General features: G+C 36.4%; 2 protein-coding genes and 1 pseudogene across 2 annotated transcripts; 1 reads left to right on the forward strand and 2 right to left on the reverse strand.

Moving 5' to 3' along the window:
* Positions 1-1,346: 1,346 nt before the first annotated feature.
* LOC139844452 (ACT domain-containing protein ACR2) lies at positions 1,347-4,292 on the reverse strand. The gene is made up of 7 exons (XM_071834675.1): positions 4,205-4,292; positions 4,063-4,114; positions 3,829-3,943; positions 3,425-3,489; positions 2,678-3,334; positions 1,956-2,060; positions 1,347-1,879 (listed from the first exon to the last, which is right to left on the reverse strand). The coding sequence occupies exons 1-7, from the start codon at positions 4,273-4,275 to the stop codon at positions 1,535-1,537; spliced, it is 1,410 nt and encodes a 469-aa protein (XP_071690776.1). The 5' UTR covers positions 4,276-4,292; the 3' UTR covers positions 1,347-1,534.
* A 3,558-nt stretch (positions 4,293-7,850) lies between these two features.
* LOC139842241 (protein SUPPRESSOR OF K(+) TRANSPORT GROWTH DEFECT 1-like) lies at positions 7,851-15,422 on the forward strand (annotated as a pseudogene).
* Positions 15,423-17,181: 1,759 nt separating this feature from the next.
* Positions 17,182-19,600, reverse strand: LOC139844453 (uncharacterized). Its single transcript, XM_071834677.1, has 2 exons — positions 19,141-19,600; positions 17,182-18,573 (listed from the first exon to the last, which is right to left on the reverse strand). The coding sequence occupies exons 1-2, from the start codon at positions 19,516-19,518 to the stop codon at positions 17,293-17,295; spliced, it is 1,659 nt and encodes a 552-aa protein (XP_071690778.1). The 5' UTR covers positions 19,519-19,600; the 3' UTR covers positions 17,182-17,292.
* Between the last annotated feature and the right edge of the window lie 908 nt (positions 19,601-20,508).

Raw genomic sequence — 20,508 nt, forward strand, 5'->3', positions numbered from 1 at the left:
TGTTTCATGCCAAAATTTTACGAACTATAAATTTATTCTTGTTCTTTTCACTTCAATATCTATCTAATATAATGTATATAATCCATCTATGTATTACAAGATGATGATCCTCAACAAATATAATATCTATATAAACGGAGAATTCAATTAACTATCGTTCCGTCAACTACATCAATTATATTTATATTTAATTTATTATAGTAATGTTTAACAAAGCATTCGCCTTCTAAATAACTTTGTTTTTATTGTATAATCATATATTCGGTAAATATTGAACATATGTGAATGTTTAAACTATTTCAATATTGGCATAGCTCTTGAAGAGAAAACGAATCAACCTATGCAAAATTTTTAGCTATTTCGTGATAATTTTGGTAAAAGTTATGTGTTATATAATTCATTCTTTTATTTAAAACGCTTATCGTAATTCATTTCTTTTTTACTAAATATATACTTCACTTTCATGTCAATTTTTTGTTATTATACTGCAGTATTTTGTTCTTCAGTAAGCCTCCCCTAAACTCAAATTCTGGCTTCGCCTCTGGGGGTGGGTGTCGAAAGAAAACAATTTAAAACATGGATAATATCTTTTGTTGTAATGTGGGATCTTTTCCATTCACTATCTCGGTATCCCGGTTGGTGTTAAAATGAATAAAATTGAAAGTTGGCAACCGGTGGTAACTAAGTTTGAGAATCGTTTGTCGGATTGGAAAGCACGCTCGATGTCTTATGGTGGACGCTTGACCCTTGTGAAATCGGTGTTAAATGGTGTACCGTTGTACTTTTTCTCACTCTTCCTATGCACCGTCGTGTGTAATCAAAAAACTTGAGAGTGTTCGGATTCGAGGTGATGCGAGGCAACAATGTTCGGATTCGGGCAAGCTTATTTGGCAAGCGGTTATTTGGATTAGTAGCTACCTCATTTAGAAGGAATCAAATGGTCTTCAAAAACAAATGTTGGAACACTCCGGTTGCTCTAAACGAAATCCAAATCAAAAGTTTCGAGTGGATCGCGAAGAGATACAAAAGAATAATAATTGATTGGCATAATTGGTTTCATAGTCCGTCGTGTTTTCTTATTTAAATTCGTGTGGTAATATGATGCTACCTTAGCATCACTCATTGTATATAGTGATTTGCTTTGTGTTTTCCTGCATGTTGGTTGTATTCATGCAGGTGCAGAACTTGTGTAATAATTTTGTGGAAATAAAGTTTTACTGCTTAAAAAAAAAAAAAAAAAAAAAAAAAAAACTGCAATTATAATAACTCACAACAGAGATCATTTGTTACTTGCAGGTTGTGAAGTAGAGCTCGGGTTTCATTGGCCATGAGATCGAAACCTTAACAAATACTTTTTTGACATTTGTTCATTGCATTAGATGAAGGTTAAACTCTAATTAAATACGTCCATATATTAAGAAGCTTAGCAACTGCAACTATAATAACTCTAATGCAACCTTATTATTTTATATACAAAAAACTGCAAAAGTAACTAGATAAAATTGGAAAAACAGAATCCTAAAGAACCAACTTGTTACATATAAGTCACAAGACTATGCGAAAGCTTCTCAATCTGAGACCTAAATATATCTCCAATCGAGAATCTCGGCTTCATAGCAGTTGGTGAATTCGGCTTCACAATTTTCTCATTCTTCACTGCTAAATCTATTAATCCCATCTCTCTTTTCATTGATTTCACCAACTCCATGTCCACATTATTGCCGAATACATCCCTCACGTAGAACGTAATATCCACATATTTCTCCATTTTCGTTGCTAAATCTGCTCTCAGTACTACTAGCCCCTTCTCTCGAAGAACTCTAGTTATGTCTGATAGCAGACCTACCCTGTCATTCGCACATAGTTGTAGCCGCGTTCCCTGCACAAACAAGCACATTTAACAACAGAATTTTAAACGTAAATTTAATTTAATGTTGAGGGAAAGATGAAAATACCTCACAAACGCGACGCTCAACTGCAGCTTCTAGGCATTTCGTAGCATGCTGCTTTTCCCTCTCTGTGCTTAGTGCACCACCATCAATCTTTCTTACAAAATATTCCTGTTAAAAATGCCAAAGTATAATTAGTTCCATAGCGAAACTTACGTTGTAAGTTATCCTTATTTTCAATTTTGGATTCACGGAAAAGGTTTTCCCGCTTGAAAGCATGTTTGTGTACCTCTTATTGAGTGTTGAACCATTCAAAGTTGAAATACTATCTTAACAATTAAGCACTAAAATTTATGTAATATCCCCTTATATCAGCAAGACTTTTTAAAAACTACTATATTGTTTTTTATTCATACAAAAGGTTAATAAGGTAAATTTTACATCATTCACGTCGTTCACTAAGAATGATTAACAAGTAGTTTATAATCATTCAGAATCAACTTCATTTAAAACCTTTGAGTCATTCAGATTATAATTCATTCAACACTTTATCATTCAGTTTTAACAAACGCACCCTAAATTTATTATTTTTGTTTTTTCTGGCAAAATAACGATAACATAAAAATAAGTCCTTTTCATCAATAGATGAAAAAGACTAAACAAAAGAAACAAACGAGACATTTAATCCATTTAACATTTAATCATTCAGTTTTATTAAAAGCACCCTAAATGTCATTTAATGTCATCATAACATTTAATATTCAGCTGAAGGATGATGAAATATATACCTGAAAAGCAGAGCCACCATGAGAATTAACAGAAGCATGGGATATCACATATTGCATATCTGCAAGCGTGCAAACGGTATCAAACATTAGCCTTCTTCTATCTTTGCATTGCACGGTAACAATCGAATAACCCTTCTCATCACAATTTTCAATCAACACACTCGCCTTAGCACTACTGACTGAAACCGTCTGTGTATGCGGTACATCAAAGTCATGAACCGATAGTAAAAGTTGATGCAGCCGCCTTTCAACAACGGTCATGGTGCCTTCACTGCCACCAGCATTTATAAGACCAGTGGACTTAACATCTTTTTGTTCTGTTAGATCTAAACTTGTCTTTTCTGACGTGTTAGAAGCGTGTAAAATGGTGTTCAAGTGGTGTTCGATATTGGCAAGACGATGATTGTCGATACGTGTATCAGAGGATTGATCTGAAATATAGGCCACACAAGCTAAACGAGCGTTATGACTCCATGCATGAGCTTCAACAATGTTGCAATGGAGATCAGCTAAAGCTGCTGATATTTCAGAAAATAGCCCTGGTCGGTCTATTGCAGTCATTTCGATAGTGGTTGGCTCTTTATGAAGATCAGTGTTATACAGTTTATTTGTCTGAGGTTTGATCTTTGATGCAGCTACGCGTTTCGAATCTATAGCCTGCTTGAATTTGAATTTGTGATTTTGGATATTTGAGTACAAAGTCTTACATATTGACCATGTGATGATGACTAGGAGTATTTTAATTACCTGTTGGATGTAGTTGACTTTTTGGTCAGACACTTTCTTGCCATTCACATCTTTAACGTGGAATACTGCAAGTTTTGTAAATCATAAGAGTAACACATTAGCTAAATTATATAAATATATATGCCTATTCACCCAAAATGATCGGAAATTATATGTTCATTTGACTTTATTTATGACCAATGCTACATTAACTATCTGAATAAGCTAATTTATAAGCATAGACCTAATGCTATATGTATGTTGTTACAGATAAATGAAGCTATTTGCTAGTAGTATGTATGTAGTATATAACATGACAGAATTAGTATAATACAATTATGCTTTCAAAATCTAAAATAGCTAAATTTGGAAGACTATGTTTGACAACAGAAAGTCAAAATTGATGAAATATGATTAATTAATACCATCCATGAACCATCCAGCATCAGAAGAAATATAGCCCTTTGTGATAGTTAGGTTGACTTCTGTCAAAACCTGAACAACTTCAAGAAGTTGATCTTGCTTCTTAACACAATCTATCTGCAAATTACACAACAAACAAGAACTAGTCCTTTCTTTAGGTCATAATTGGCTAAATATGACCTGTTTCTATATAGGAGTCCCATTTAAAATTAAAATGGATGCACAAATTTGGATACCTTCACAATCGTATTATCCTCTACGGTATCATTGTCAAAAGTCACTCTGCAACTGATTAGATCAAGTAAATCAAATGAGATTTTTCAGAAAAATGAAATCCTTAATTTAGAAACTAATTATCGTATATAATGTGTCACTTACGACGGGCCGTTTATCCTTTCGTATAGGGAATCAAATTCAGGATCAAAGTAGGGTGAAAAAGCTCTTGTCATACTGCACACTATAATGAGAATATCAGTGTGGATATATAAAGTATAAACCCTACTTTATATGATCTAGTTACAGACTTACAGTATCATACATATAGTTTTATAGTTTTATTTGTTTCATTTATTTGAGTATGATTAATGAAATGTATGAAGACATTATAAGGATTCTTGAAATAGCTTAATTATAACCATTGGTAATACAATATCAGTGCATTGATGAATACAAAACAATCATATAAACCCTTCTTTTCCTGCGGTGATGATTTAATCTTGATACATTTTTACTAAATGTATGTCTTAGGGTTTATGATCATGTAACCAAAACATAATATCATACAAATCTTTTATAAGCAATCTACTTTTCTTGCATACATTACCAAAAACATGAAAGAAAACAAAACAATTTTCTGCACATATAATTTAAACAAACCCAATTGGGAAACCCTAATATACAAAAACAATTGCATAAGTGTGATAATATTAAGGGCATAAAGAGGAATATAAGTAAGTATTTATGTATGCAGTCACCTATATATGGAAAGGCTGAATCTAATATGTTGAAAATTTAATATTGATAAAGAAGAATCGACTGCATTTTGTTTCCAAATACAAAGTATATAGAGAGAGAAGGATATTGAGAAAGATTAGGGGGTTTGCTAATCCGGTCAATCAAAGATTAATTAGTAGGTTGTTAAACAACTCTCGTGCCTACTAGACGAACATTTACTTGGTCAGTATTCTTCGAATCAAAAAACTTTTCGTAATAACCTTGTTCTAAAAAAGGTTGAAATTTTTATTTGGAGAGCTCTCAAAGGAAGATTACCCGTCAAAGTTGAACTTGATAAAAGAGATGCCCACTTTGTGATGATAATTTAGAATCAGTCGAACATGCGCTTATTTCTTGTAAATGTGTGGAAGATATTTGGTCCCGAGTTTATAAATGGTGGAATGCCGGATCCTTTGTACCTTCGAACATTATGAACGTCTTAGGAGATGACAAACCATCTACATCTACTAAATTTGGCGGAAATTTGTGGCAAGCTACTAGATAGATAAGTGCGTATCTTATTTGGAAAAATCGAAACAATTTGGTCTTCAATGGCAAAAAATGGACCGCTCCGATAGCTCTAAATGAGATACAAACTAAATCCTTCGAATGGCTTTCTACAAGATCGAAAAGGAAATGCTCGGATTGGCTAATGTGGATCTCGAATCCAAGTCATTACCTACAAGTTTCGTGATTGTAACATCTGTTAGCTCGTGTTTTATGTACTTTGTGCCTAGTGTTTTTTTGTATATATTGAAGTTGCATACTTGCAACTACTTGTACCATTAGTATTATTTTCGTGTGTTCCTTGGAGGCCCAGACATGTTGGGATCCCTTTTCGCGTCGTATTCACTCATTCGTGTTTAATAAGATTGTTGCTTTTCAAAAAAAAAAAAAAATGTGAAGAAAATTATGTAATTAAATAGTACGTAGTATTACTCAATTTTACCTTATAAACAAACAATGGAATGGATGGATGAAAAAATGGTGGTGGAGCTCGATTAACTAAACATAGGAGACTCAAAATATGGACAGATGGTTAAATAATTTGTAATATTCAGTCATGTAACTTGTACTTTTACTTGTAACGTGACTCCGTATCTATTAAAAAGGGGAATTAGATATTTACAAGGTTCTACTTTTGACCAATTTTTAGAATTCGAATATTGACCAATTCTATTCTTTTTGTTTTTTGTTTTTTTGTTTTAATATTTGATACTTGATTGATATTTTAATATGTGCTGTCATATTTCTCCTTAAACTTTTGATAAATCCACTTAATTAATGTATCATCATCATTATTTATAAAGTACAAACTGTTACTACAAAGAATAGATTTATCAAAATCTTAAGTAGATATATCATCACCCTTTTAATATTATCTATCACAAACCCACCACATGTTAAATTTAACGAAATAATCTAATAGAAATCAGTGTCGTACAATCCTTACAAAGTTAGGGATGATGTGTATAACTATGAAAAAATAAAGACGATCAGTGTAATTAATGAAAATCACAGGGATGTTGAATGACATAAGCCAGAGCTGCGCTTGACTGTAAGTTGATAGCAACGTTACAATGGATAGCGAGGTCACATCCAGGCGCCCATGGGTAGCTGGCTTAGTCCGGCACAATTTGTGATTAATGGTCCACCTTTACATCCCAAAGAGACGAAACAGCCTAAATAAAGATAAGAAATGATCAAGCATAGTACACGTACTACAGTAGGGTTGTAAACGAGCCGAGCCCGAGCATGTCTAGGCTCGATCTCGGATCATTTGGAGTTTACAAAGCTCGAGCTCGACTCGTTTATTACCTAATACTTTTTGTTAATAATTTATATATTTAATTATGTTCGATACCTATTTTTTGTATTTTCGTATTTTAGCATTTTTCTATTCATACAAATAAGATTTTAAGATTAGAATTTTAACTATATAAAAATTATAATAATTACTATGAAATTATATTATATTATTTCATTATTTATATTATTTCATTATTATAAAATCGTAATTTAATGTATATAAATAAAAAGCCCGTTTGGGCTCGCGAGCCTGTTCGAGCTCGAGATGTGAAGCTCGAGCTTGGGCTCGTTTACTAAACGAGCCTCGAAATATGTTCTGTATGAGCTATTCGGATCTTGTGATCGAGGTTTCTAGCGAATTGTTAACTTTCGGGTATCGATTTAGTCGGGCCGGATCGAATTAATATGACTAGATTGATCCCTAGAGTCGTTATTTGACTTGGTGGGTTTTGAGATGTTCTAAGGTTGAGAGAAAAACGTCTCGATACAACGCTCTGAGAGAACCATGAGAAAATTTGGAGCAGTCATATCCACAATTCATGACATGATGAAATTCCCAACGCCAGCAGGGGTGGAAACCCTTCAATCCAACCCGGTGCAAGCAAGCAGGGAGCCTTCAGTTGCAGCAGATGTCGAGCTACCATTGCAACAGGCAACCAGAAGACACTTGCAAGACGCTGATGAAACACTTGCAAGACACTTGCAAAAGTAACTCAAGTAAGTCTTTATATAGATATAAAGTCTTTGAGCCCATAACTTTCTATTTTTCTCTCGTACAAATGTCTTTTGAATGGGGTTTGGGGCCTCATAACTTCTAACTCAAGTTCTCAACCAGTTGACTTTTCCATCTATCATTTTATGATACTCCATTGTCATTCAGGTTATCTTCATGCTGATTACTTACTTGTTTACTACTCATGCTACGCTGGAGTGCACCAATAATTGAATATAATGTAGTCAACGAATCATTTGTAAACATTCTCTCATTTAGAAATTTTATAGTTTTTGTATATAATAATATATATATATAAAATAAATTATTAAACAGCTTAATTTTTTAATGATATACATCATTCATGATGTACTTGGTTATAGAATTTTGAAGAATAAATATTACTTAAAGCATTACTGTCTAAATCATTTCGTTCTTAATCACCCTCCCCCAATTTCAATCACAATTACTTAAAACTCAATACCTCAATTTTCAAAATCTCTACTTGCGATGTATAGCAATTTCAAACAACAAGCAATCGACTACGTAAAACAAGCCATCGAAGAAGACAAAGCAGGAAACTACGCAAAAGCCTTCCCTTTATACATGAACGCATTAGAGTACTTCAAAACTCACTTAAAATACGAAAAAGACCCCAGCGTTCGTGAAGCAATTACGTAAAAATTCACAGAGTATTTAAGTCGTGCAGAAGAAATAAGGGCTGTTCTTGATGAGGGTAGTCACAATACAACCAAGTTAGCTTGTTACTCGTATCTTTATTTGTCTAAGAAAATTACCTATAAAAAACTCCCAAGAATACAATTTTAATATTATATTATGCGATGGACAGCAATTTCAAAGAGCAAGCATTCAAGTACGTTAAACAAGCAGTAGAAGAAGACAACGCAGGAAACTACGAAAAAGCTTTCCCTTTATACAAGAACGCATTAGAGTATTTCAACGCTTAATTTAGATATGAGAAAAATCCCAAGATTCGTGAAGCAATTACGCAAAAATATGATGAGAATTTACGTCGGGCGGAAGAAATAAGAGTTGTTATTCATGACCGGGGTGCGGAAAGCGGTGTCGTTGTGGATGTTGCTACGATACCAATAACGAAAGGTAAAAATGGCGATGAAGGAGATAGTGAGGATGCAGAACAATCAAAAGTTAGGGCTGGATGTTGCTGGAGTTGTTAGAGAAATGCCTAATCGTTTTGTCCATAATTTGTCTCATGTGAATTGGTATTTGTGTGTTTCTTAAACGTGATTTTTTTTTTTTTTTTCCCGAAAAAAACGAAAACTCATATAGAAACAGAAACGTTTTTCAAAAGGAAACGTCCTCAAACAAAGATACAAAGATGAATCCCGGTGAGGCTTGTACCTAGAGAGCGATACAACAAACTAACTATCTATAACCGAGCCTCACCTAACGAAATCTAACCCGAAACCAAGCAAACAAACAATACAACGTACAATCAATCTCGACCTTAACAACATCAACTATTAAACCAAACGAACAAAACATAAAAAACATATCAAATAGCCTAACCAACGTTGGGGTCCACTTTTTTCATTTTACCATTAATAATCTCCCGACGAATTTTTTACCCGATCGATTATCAATCTTGAACGAAGGAGGATTCGAGGAGCCATCACCAACCAAGTTGGAGCTACCAACACGACTCTCGTCTTGGAATTCCATGAACAAATTTTGAACCGATTCTCCGTAGTCCACGTCGTCATCATTATCAATTAAACTATACGAGCACGAAGCGGCTTTAACCTTCTTCCTTTTCTTTAGTCCCTTATAATCATGTTAAAATACAATGCAAATTTAGAATAATATGGAATTAGTAAATGTATATGGGTAAAATATCTAGATATTAATATGTATAAGAAAATATCTAGATATTAGAATATGAGAGAAAAATCTAGAAATTGAAATGTAAAAGAAAAATCTAGATATTTGTAGGTTGTATAAATATCTAGATATTTATATATCCATGGAAATATCTAGGTTCTAGAATGTTCTATGGAGTAGTATAAATATGGGAGGAGATTTCATTTGTGTTGTGTGAAGTTGTGAGAGTGAAATAAGAAGTGAAAGGAGTGAGTAAGTGAAGTGTGAAGTAGAGAAGAAGTAAGAAGTGAAGAAGAGTTAGAAGTAGAAGTTGTGAAGAAGTAAGAGTGTGAGTTGAGTCCATAATATTGTAATTGTTTCTTTGTATTAATAAAAGTGTTCTTTGTTAAGTTTCCCGGTTAAGCCTTAGTTTGTGTTTAAGTTCTTAGTGCACTTGTGTTATTTTTATTATATGGTCGGCTCTGCCGCCTAAGTGATATATGGTCGGTTATACCGCCTAAATGATATATGGTCGACACTGTCGCCTAAGTACTATTGTGCACTAAGAATTCATAAAATTAAAGGCTAATCAACGTCAAAGTGTTGGTGTAGTGAGTCTAGTATAGTCTAGATCCTCTATAGTGGGTGTGTTGGGCTCGTGGAAGCTTCCAACAATTGGTATCAGAGCGGGTCGTTCGAGACCATTTCTAGTGGAGGAAATCGGTAAACGTTGGACGTTTACATCGGCTTGTTTTCACCAAGGCTCTAAGAAAGATTCTGTCGGAGCACAGTTAGGAACTGTGAAAGCTCATCGATCAGGGACCAAGCTTATTGGACGTTGGACGTCATGATGGCAGATCTTGCAAGTACGAGCAGTGGAATCAAGAGTCTCAATAACCACAACTATGGTTATTGGCGGACTTGCATAGAATCCTACCTACAAGGACATGATTTATGGGAAATAGTTGCTGGCAGTGACACAACGCCTCCACCGAAAGAAAATGCTGAAGCCTTGAGAAAATGGAACATCAAGGCCGGGAAGGCTTTATTTATATTGAAGACTACAATCGAGGAGGATCTATTGGAGCACATCCGTGACGAGAAAACACCAAAGGCAGCTTGGGAAACTTTTGAAAAATTATTTTCAAAGAAGAATGAAGCACGCCTCCAGCTCTTGGAAAATGAGCTCGCGGGTATCTCACAAGGAAGTCTGTCTATTTCTCAGTATTTCACCAAGGTGAAATCTATTTGTCGTGAGATATCTCAACTTGCTCCTGAAGAGAAAGTGAGTGATGCAAGGATGAATAGAATTATCATCCATGGCTTAAGATCCGAGTATAATAGATTTATAGCCGCTGTGAGAGGATGGCCTACTCAACCATCATTAATAGAGCTGGAGAATTTATTGGCTAATCAAGAGGCATTAGCCAAGCAGATGAATGAAGTAACCATAAAAGACGGAGAAGATGCACTCTTCACAAATAAGAAGAAAGCAACATCTCGAAAACAAGAGGCGATGAAAGAAAGTAAGACATATGGGTGGAAGGGTCACCCAAAATCAAAAGGCAACACTTCAGGGGGAGCTCAACAAGGAAGAAGAGATCATCGCCAACAATACGGTGAAAATGATAAGAGAAAGAATGGTGAATGCTTCAATTGTGGCAAGAAGGGTCATTTTGCTCGAGAATGTAGATTCCCCAGAAGGCGAACTTTCGAAGGAAATGTGGTCGCCGTAAGAGATGAGAAGAAAGAGGTCACATTCGAAGCATCCATTAATGAGGAAACTTGGGATGCAGAAGCAGGACTCTCTGTTGAAGTTGACATGGATGATCAAGCTCTTGCAGCAACCTTAAAGTCAACAATAAACTACAAAGATGATTGGATCATCGATTCTGGGTGCTTAAATCATATGACCAACGATGGGACGAAGCTGCAAGAAATGGAGGATTACAAAGGAAAGAAAGTCGTGTTAACAGTCGACAATTCAAGGTTGTCTATTTCTCACATTGGAAAGACAATAATTCCAAATGAAGGCGGCTCTCATAAGCTCCAACTCGAGAAGGTGTATCTTGTCCCTGGCCTAAAGAAGAATTTACTATCAGTACCACAATTGACAGCAGAAGGGAATTATGTGCTCTTTGGACCAGAAGATGTGTCTGTATTCAAGAGAGTGAAGGTGGTTGGCAATCCAATTATTCAAGGAAGAAGAATAGAGTAGGTCTATGTACTATCTGCTGAAACGGCATATGTCGATAAGACTCAAAAGAATGAGACGGCTGATCTTTGGCATGAACGTCTTGGGCATGTGGGCTATAACAAGTTAAAGGAGATGATGGTAAAACACATAGTAAATGGCCTTCCTCAAATTGATATCCGAACAGATACAATATGTGCTGGATGTCAATTTGGCAAAGCTCACCAATTGCCATTCAAGGAGTCAGAGCATCAGTCCAAGACACCACTAGAGCTCATACACTCAGATGTCTTCGGCCCAGTGAAACAAACATCACTTGGAGGTATGAAATATATGGTGACATTCATTGATGACTTCTCAAGATATGTGTGGGTTTACTTCATGAAGGAGAAGTCGGAGACTTTTCTGAAGTTTAAAGAGTTCAAAAACAAGGTAGAAAGTGAGCTCAATACTAAGATCCGGTGCTTACGCACAGATAATGGAGGAGAATATTTATCGACTGAGTTCAATATCTATCTTGAGAAGCACAAGATTAGAAGACAATTAACTTGTCCCAATACTCCACAGCAGAATGGAGTGGCGGAACGCAAGAATCGTCACCTTGCCGAAACTTGTAGAAGTATGCTTCATGGTAAGAATGTACCAGGCAGATTTTGAGCCGAATGTATGAGGACGGCATCGTACGTGATTAACAGACTCCCACAAACAAAGTTGGGATATATTTCACCATATGAAAGATTATGGAAGATCAAACCAACCGTCAACCATCTCAAAGTTTTTGGATGTGTATGATACGTCTTCGTGCCAGATCATCTACGAAGCAAATTTGAGAAGAAGACAATTCGGTGCATTTTTGTCGGTTATGATGAATCAAGAAAAGGATGGAGATGTTGTGATCCAAATACCGGAAAATGTCATACTTCAAGAAATGTGGTATTTGATGAAGCGTCTTCATGGTGGTCACCTCAAAAGATAGAGCTTCCAGAATCTCATGGATTAGAAGAAGGTCCAGAAGAAAAAGAAGAACATAAAGAGCACATATCGGATCCAATTAAAGAAGGAGATGGATCGTACTCTAAGGAAACGAGTCCATGGAAAACTGGGGTACATCAATCTATATCCAAAGAGGTTCGTCCAAGCCAAATGGATGCCGAGGAGCATGTGCAAGAATTACGGAGATTAACAAGGTCGAGGAAACCTAATCCGAGGTATGCCAATGCTGCTCATGTGGATGAATCAATACCTATTGAGCCTTCCACTTATGAAGAAGCAGCACAAAGTCAAGAATGGCAGAAAGCGATGGAAGAAGAAATTAATGCACTAAAAGAAAACCAGACATGGAGTTTAGTTCCAAAGCCAAAAGATGTAAAACCAATATCTTGTAAATGGGTTTACAAGGTGAAGACTCGATCGGATGGCTCCATTGAAAGGTATAAAGCTCGACTTGTTGCTAGAGGTTTTTCTCAACAATATGGGCTGGATTATGAAGAAACGTTTAGTCCAGTGGCGAAGATCACAACAATTCGAGCTCTACTAGCTTTAGCTGCTAGCAAATCTTGGAAGTTATGGCAGATGGATGTCAAGAACGCTTTCTTACATGGAGAACTTGACAAAGACATTTATATGGAGCAACCAAGAGGCTTTGAGAACAAGATCCATCCTGAGCATGTCTGCAAATTAAAGAAAGCACTATACGGCTTGAAGCAGGCTCCAAGAGCTTGGTACGGGAAGATTGGCGAGTTCTTAGTACAAAGTGGTTTCACAGTTGCTCCTTCAGATTCTAGTTTATTTGTGAAACAAGATCAAGGAAAACTAGCCGTAGTGCTAGTATATGTGGATGACTTAATTATCACGGGAGATCACTATGAGGAGATCCAAAGAACAAGAGAGAATCTGTCTATCAGATTTCATATGAAGGAGCTTGGAGAACTCAAACATTTTCTTGGACTCGAAATAGAGTAGAAAAGAGAAGGGTTATTTCTGGGACAACAGAAATATGCGCGAGATCTTTTACAAAAGTACGGAATGCTTAATTGCAAACCTATCTCAACTCCGATGGATCCGAATACAAAACTACGAGCAGATGAAGGAAAAAGTCTTCAAGATGTTACCATGTATCGAAAGATGGTCGGAAGTCTTATTTATCTCACACTAAGCCGGCCAGACATATCTTATGCAGTTGGAGTGGTTAGTCGATACATGAGCAATCCGAAGAAGCCTCACCTTGATGTTGTACGACGCATCTTAAGGTATGTTAAAGGCACTATTAACTTTGGTATTTTATACAAGAAAACAAAAGAATGTCACGTGACTGGATATTGTGACGCCGATTACGCTGGAGACTATGATACACGACGGTCAACAACTGGATACATGTTTAGTCTTGGATCAGGAGTAATATCATGGTGCAGCAAGAGACAACCAACAGTATCCTTGTCAAGCACTGAAGCAGAATATCGATCGGCATCGTCAGCAACACAAGAAATTACATGGTTGAAACAACTAATGGAAGATCTTCATCAATCAACAGACTATCAAGTAGAGCTTTTTTGCGATAACCTATCAGCTATACGTCTAGCAGAGAATCCAGTCTTTCACGCAAGAACAAAACATATAGAAGTACACTATCACTATGTTCGCGAGAAGGTCCTTGAAGGGGAGATCAAGATGGTGCCAACAAAGACAGATGAACAGGTAGCAAATATATTCACCAAGAGCCTAAGTAAACCGAAGTTTACAAAATTTAGAGAAGCACTTGGAATGGTCTGCAAGACATCGTTGGAAGAAAATTTGCATTGAGGGGGAGTGTTAAAATACAATGCAAATTTAGAATAATATGGAATTAGTAAATGTATATGGGTAAAATATCTAGATATTAATATGTATAAGAAAATATCTAGATATTAGAATATGAGAGAAAAATCTAGAAATTGAAATGTAAAAGAAAAATCTAGATATTTGTAGGTTGTAGAAATATCTAGATATTTATATATCCATGGAAATATCTAGGTTCTAGAATGTTCTATGGAGTAGTATAAATATGAGAGGAGATTTCATTTGTGTTGTGTGAAGTTGTGAGAGTGAAATAAGAAGTGAAAGGAGTGAGTAAGTGAAGTGTGAAGTAGAGAAGAAGTAAGAAGTGAAGAAGAGTTAGAAGTAGAAGTTGTGAAGAAGTAAGAGTGTGAGTTGAGTCCATAATATTGTAATTGTTTCTTTGTACTAATAAAAGTGTTCTTTGTTAAGTTTCTCGGTTAAGCCTTAGTTTGTGTTTAAGTTCTTAGTACACTTGTGTTATTTTTATTATATGGTCGGCTCTGCCGCCTAAGTGATATATGGTCGGTTATACCGCCTAAATGATATATGGTCGACACTGTCGCCTAAGTACTATTGTGCACTAAGAATTCATAAAATTAAAGGCTAATCAACGTCAAAGTGTTGGTGTAGTGAGTCTAGTATAGTCTAGATCCTCTATAGTGGGTGTGTTGGGCTCGTCGAAGCTTCCAACAAATCAACATCACACTTTTTATTCCCATTATCTAAAACAACCTTATCTTTCGAATAAACATTCTTCGACATCCTGTTCATTAACTCAACAAAACCAATATCTAATTCAACGGGAACGACCGGAACAGTAACACTAGAGGGAATCGTGACCTTATGAATCATGGGTGGCCCATTACTAGACACGCGATCAACAGACTCTAAATCTGTGCCACTGGTGGGCTTCGGCCCAACTATAGGAGAATCCAAATCCACAGATCCAAAACAAATATCCGAAACAGAAGTATGTGAATTGTTCCCGAAACAGTGCTCTACAACAACTAGACTAAAAGAGACCTTCTTATTCGAACCAACATATTTCTTACTGTTCGATTGAGTGACATTCTCCTTAACGACAAGGGAAAACGAGTCGAAACTACAAGGATCAGGAGTCGAAACAACAGAAGAAACAACATGGATTGCTCCTGAACCCGTCGACCCATTCAGTAAATTCTTCGCTGCTTCGAATTGAGAAGAAAAAACAGTGTCAGGAGGATCCATATTAACATTATCCAAATTACAACGATCGGACAAAACACCCGTCGAAGTTCCACTTGAAACCACAAAGCGATTAGTAGACTCGAGTAAACGTTGATCAAAAGAACGGGAGAGACGCCGATTAAGATTAACAAGATCTGAAACTTCGGAGACCCACACATCGCATCTCGAACACTTTTTGTCCTTCAAATCAACGACTACAACATCATGAATATGCTTGACCTTAGAGGATTTGACGAAAGCAAAAAAAGAACCAACACTTCCCAAGTTAGACGATGAAGTAGCCACCTCAATAACATCACCAAAAAGTTTGGCTATTTCCCAAACACTTTCCTTAGAAGCAAACTTGACCTGTATACCTGTAAATTCTAACCAAGCAAATCGAAAAAAAGAATCGGCTAGACCATCGAAAGGGGTGATCAAGGCAAACTCTTTAGAGCATGAATTGACGATATGGTTGAAGCTATCTTGGTCTCCACAAAGGCGCACACAACCAAAAGGACCAAGCATACTAATGTGAGAAATTCGAGCATTATGAGCAATCAAAAAAGCCGAAATCTTTGTATCCACAATTGGAATACGATCCACAATCGAGATAGAACAATTGTAATTATCTGAAAACAAAGGGTTAGGGTTGATCATACACCTGAGATGAGCTTGCGAATGAACCTTTGATCCTCCGTTGTTACCAAACTTGCCTGAATTTTTAATTTTTGGTCTACCCACAAAGATTGGGTTCCCAAATATTTTAGACCCGTTTAATTCCCTAATAGCTAGCTGATCATTACCTTCATTTGCGTAAGAAACAAAGCAATACCGTCTAGCCGGCCAAAACTTTATCTCCGATAATGTACCAATTTTGCCAAAAACCGATTCAATCATGTGTCGATTAACGGAACTAACAATGCGTCCAATGAACACAGTCCGACTACACTGCATCCTACTGATTTGTGCGTCCCTGGGCTGTTGTATGCTTCACAGGGAATTAAGGGCGATGTATGCTTCACAGGGAATTAAGGGCGCATAATTCTTAATCGCTCTTTCAAAACCAAACTAGTGTACGGTTGTATACACCAACGGTAGACCAATTCAAAAACATTGCATCCCGTGAGCTAGAACACTAAGCGCATTTAAAAAAAAGAAGAAGAAAAAAAAAGAAGAAAGAAATTCCAAAGGCAACACTTACCTATTTACTGGCGGAATTCAACGGTTGAAAATTTTGTTTGAACTTTTCTGTTTTTGGAGTTCAATTTCAATTTTCAATTCATAATGAAAATGAGAACGAACATACATCAGCAACGTATTTGATCAACTACAGTTTGTCTTTTCATCAAGGTAGGAGTAACGTAACCACGCAGGCTTGTCTGAGTGGTCATCGAATTGACCAATGAAGCATACCACTCAGACTTGATTCTTGGCTATGCCAAATCTTTCAGAAAGGGAGTGTGACCAGATAGTGCGTATAATGCGCAATTCACCAGGGTTCGCGCTCGGGGGCTTAATTACTCGAGGTTTAACCTCTATGGGAAGCCAATGTGCTCGTTCATAGGAAGTTTCCTAGCTAATAAAAAAAGGTAGGAGTAACGTGGCATGAAAACATTAAGTACAGTTTGTCTTTTAATCAACCTCCGTCTGATTTTTGTTCACAGAGGTGAATTTAACAACAGTGTATCCAACTTCTTAGTTATACGAACATCATAATATATTCATAACTATAAAATATATATTGGAAACGGTCAGTAACATAATTCGAACACAATGCATCCAAGTAGAAAGTGTCGTTTCTTATTCCAATAAATACACGTGTAACAAGTCAGAGTTCTATGACTGAAGTTCACACACACACACACACACACACACATATATACATGTTGACACCTAAGTTGTGCTACAAAAGTTAAATTCGATCTGCAATCGATGGTGCAACGAGTAATAGGGAACAACCTGTTTTTCCTCCTCAATTTCAAGTTCTTTAAGAGGTATGGCAGCTAAAAACCTCTTGATAAACTCTTTGCAACACTCTTTCCCTTTACAAGTCACTTGCTCGGTCCCACTTTCGGTTAAACTCGACCCACTGTCGAATCTCAACATATACGCTTGGTTACACCCTTCTACGAGGCGTTCACCCAACGTGTCGATAATGTAGTAACAATCTTCATCTACTTTCAACACAAAAAAATGATCATTCCAACTTATAATGTAAATCCCTTGGTTTCGGCTAATTTCATTATCCCATATATCGTCAAATGACATTACTCCCTTTAACGAGGAGAACTTTTCAGGGCTGAAAAACCCCACAAACGATTTCTCTTGGGGAACTGTTACGGGCCGGATCCCGGCCCGTAAGACGGTTTCAAGATCGAAATGTTTGTCGGGAAATTCGGCCATGTAGGTCTCGTTTTCACATAGGGATCTCCATTCGGACGAACCATCAATAATGAGGGTGTCAAATTGTTTGACTGTTGGCATAGTAGTCGAGCCACTTGAGTTCGACCCAAGCCAGTGGGCTATAACCGTGACCAACGCAGTGCAGGCACTTGGTCCTGCGGCTTTATCGCTACATTGATCAAACGATGCGAAGAATGATAGCGTAACGAGTTTCGATTCCCCATCTCGACTCACAAACTCTCTAGTTTCCCATGTACTTTGCATCAAATTCTTTTGCTTTTGATCAGAGACAATCGTATTGCCCGAATACAATGTGGTGGCTCGTGAATCTCCGTTTTTCGTTTTCATCTGTTTACGGTTCAATCGACGTCTCTTCCAATCAAAAAACCCGGGTTTCTTGTTTCGTTCGGGTTGAACAAAAGCCGAAGATGACGCATGAGTCGCACCCTCGGTTGACCCGTCAGAGTCAAACGTAACCGAGTTATCGGAGTCAGACAAACACACCTCCTCCAAACTCAACTGTTTCTTTTTACCTTTTACAACAACTGTATTGCCCTCCAACTGAGTCGACTCGGAAACGAGTTCGTCAGAGTCCCGAATTTCCACAAAACTCAATAAAACCGAGACCGTGGCTCGTGTCGTTAATCCTGCTATCTCAAGGTCAACAGGGAGCTTCTTTTCGATCATGGAAGACTCCGTTTTCGAAGCGAATTCGGCCAAATTTAACGACACTTTTCCCATTTCCGCCATTTTCACCTTGTTGTGTTCTCCCTGTATGCATCAATACTTCAAGTTAGTTCAAATCTTGCTCCAGATAATACACAAATACATTGCATATAAATGATCTGTAAAATAAACTTAGAAGTTCACTTTAGGGATTTTTTTTTAAGACAGTAGTTTAATAATTGATTCCCAAAATACAATTCTTTCAATTAAATAACATTCGCTAGAAAATTACAGTAATAACTAATCGTTATGTACAATTTAAAGTATTAACGAAAGATCTAACTGTTAACTCGGAAGCAATTACAGTAATAACTAATCGTTGTGTACAATTTAAAACCCATAAAAATTTGATTTTACAGCGTTTCAATTTTATTTTAATTTAATTTTTTTTTTTAAATTTCCTACTTACTTATTGGCCGGAAGTCCAAATCAAACTCTCTATCCGACTACAGAGAGGGATGACTGTCTCTACATTTGAGATTGTTTTCGCTCGGAGAGAAATGACTTTTCTTTATTCTCGGATACAAATGGTTTGTCTGCATCTATCTCACCTCTTCATATAGCAGCAATGTGTATTAAAAAATAAAAAGACAAAATCATAATGAAACTTACGTAGGTGAATTTGAATGTAACAATCCAAGGAACAAATTCATCAAACAGATCAGCATGATTTGATGACGTCATGGTGAACAAACAAATATTCTCCATCTCCAAATCATCATAATCCTCCCACACAATAGCTTCACCTTTCCTAACAACCATTTCTTTATAAAAAATATCTCCCGACAACCTCCGATGAAATCCGACAGCCGACAACCTATGTTTCCTTTCACCTTTCCATTTTAACTCAACTCCCATGATCTTTTCTCCTCCGCCGCCGCCATGTTCAAATCCTTCTAATTTTATCCGTTCGATTTTAACCCGAATCTTTTTGGCGGCAGACGGCTGGTGGTGCTGCCATGGTGACCATTTATTCATTTTTGTAACCATTTTTATTTTGATTGAATTTTGTTTGAGAAATTTTTTCTTTTTGGAAAGAATTTAAAGAAAGGTTTTGACAGAGGGTTGCAAACACGGGAAGTCAGCGTGTTAATTTGGACTTTGGACGCGGCGTGGGGAAATAAAACATTTATTGATGGTTTCTTTTTGGTGTATTTACGAAATGGCCCCTGCAGTTTTGATTAAGTTAAAGTCGGCTGACTTGACTGATAATGCTAAAAACGAACATATATTTCATAGCATTATTCCTCAAGAAAGACAAGCTTTTAGTTGCAATTGTTCTATTTACAAGTGATATTCGTTTAAATAATAAAAGGTGAAGACAAAAGACAGATTCGACGAATTTTAGACGCAAACGACCAAAAAGCTCAAAAGTACAAAAGACAATCAAAGAGGTTCCAATTATTGATAAGAAACGTCTCGAAATTACAAGAGTACAATATTCAAAACGCAAAGTACAAAATATAAAATTGTACGCAAGGACGTTCGAAAATCCGGAACCGTGACCAGAGTCACCTCTCAACGCTCGACGCAATGGACTAAAAATTACAAGTCAACTATGCACATAAATATAATATAATATTTAAATAATTCTTATAATTATTTATATATTATATAAATAAATAAAAACCGTCGGCAAGAGAGACTTCAAAATGGGTGAGCTGTAATTTCAAACTCCGCGACTCGCGGAGTTTGAAGGCAAAATTGGCCGCGAGTCGCGGAGCCCCAATCTCTGAAACTCCCTATAAAAGCAACCGAATTCTGATCGCAAAAATCATCTTTTTCTTCTTCTCTCATAATACGTAAATATTTATATTTATATTTTAATTTTAATTTTAATTTTAATTATAATTCTAATAATAAGGGTATGTTAGCGAATATTGTAAGGGTGTAAGTCGAAATTCTGTCCGTGTAACGCTACGCTATTTTTAATCATTGTAAGTTATGTTCAACCTTTTTATATTAATGTCTCGTAGCTAA

Source organism: Rutidosis leptorrhynchoides, chromosome 4, assembly GCF_046630445.1.
Source record: "Rutidosis leptorrhynchoides isolate AG116_Rl617_1_P2 chromosome 4, CSIRO_AGI_Rlap_v1, whole genome shotgun sequence".
In the NCBI taxonomy this organism is placed as follows: domain Eukaryota; kingdom Viridiplantae; phylum Streptophyta; class Magnoliopsida; order Asterales; family Asteraceae; genus Rutidosis; species Rutidosis leptorrhynchoides.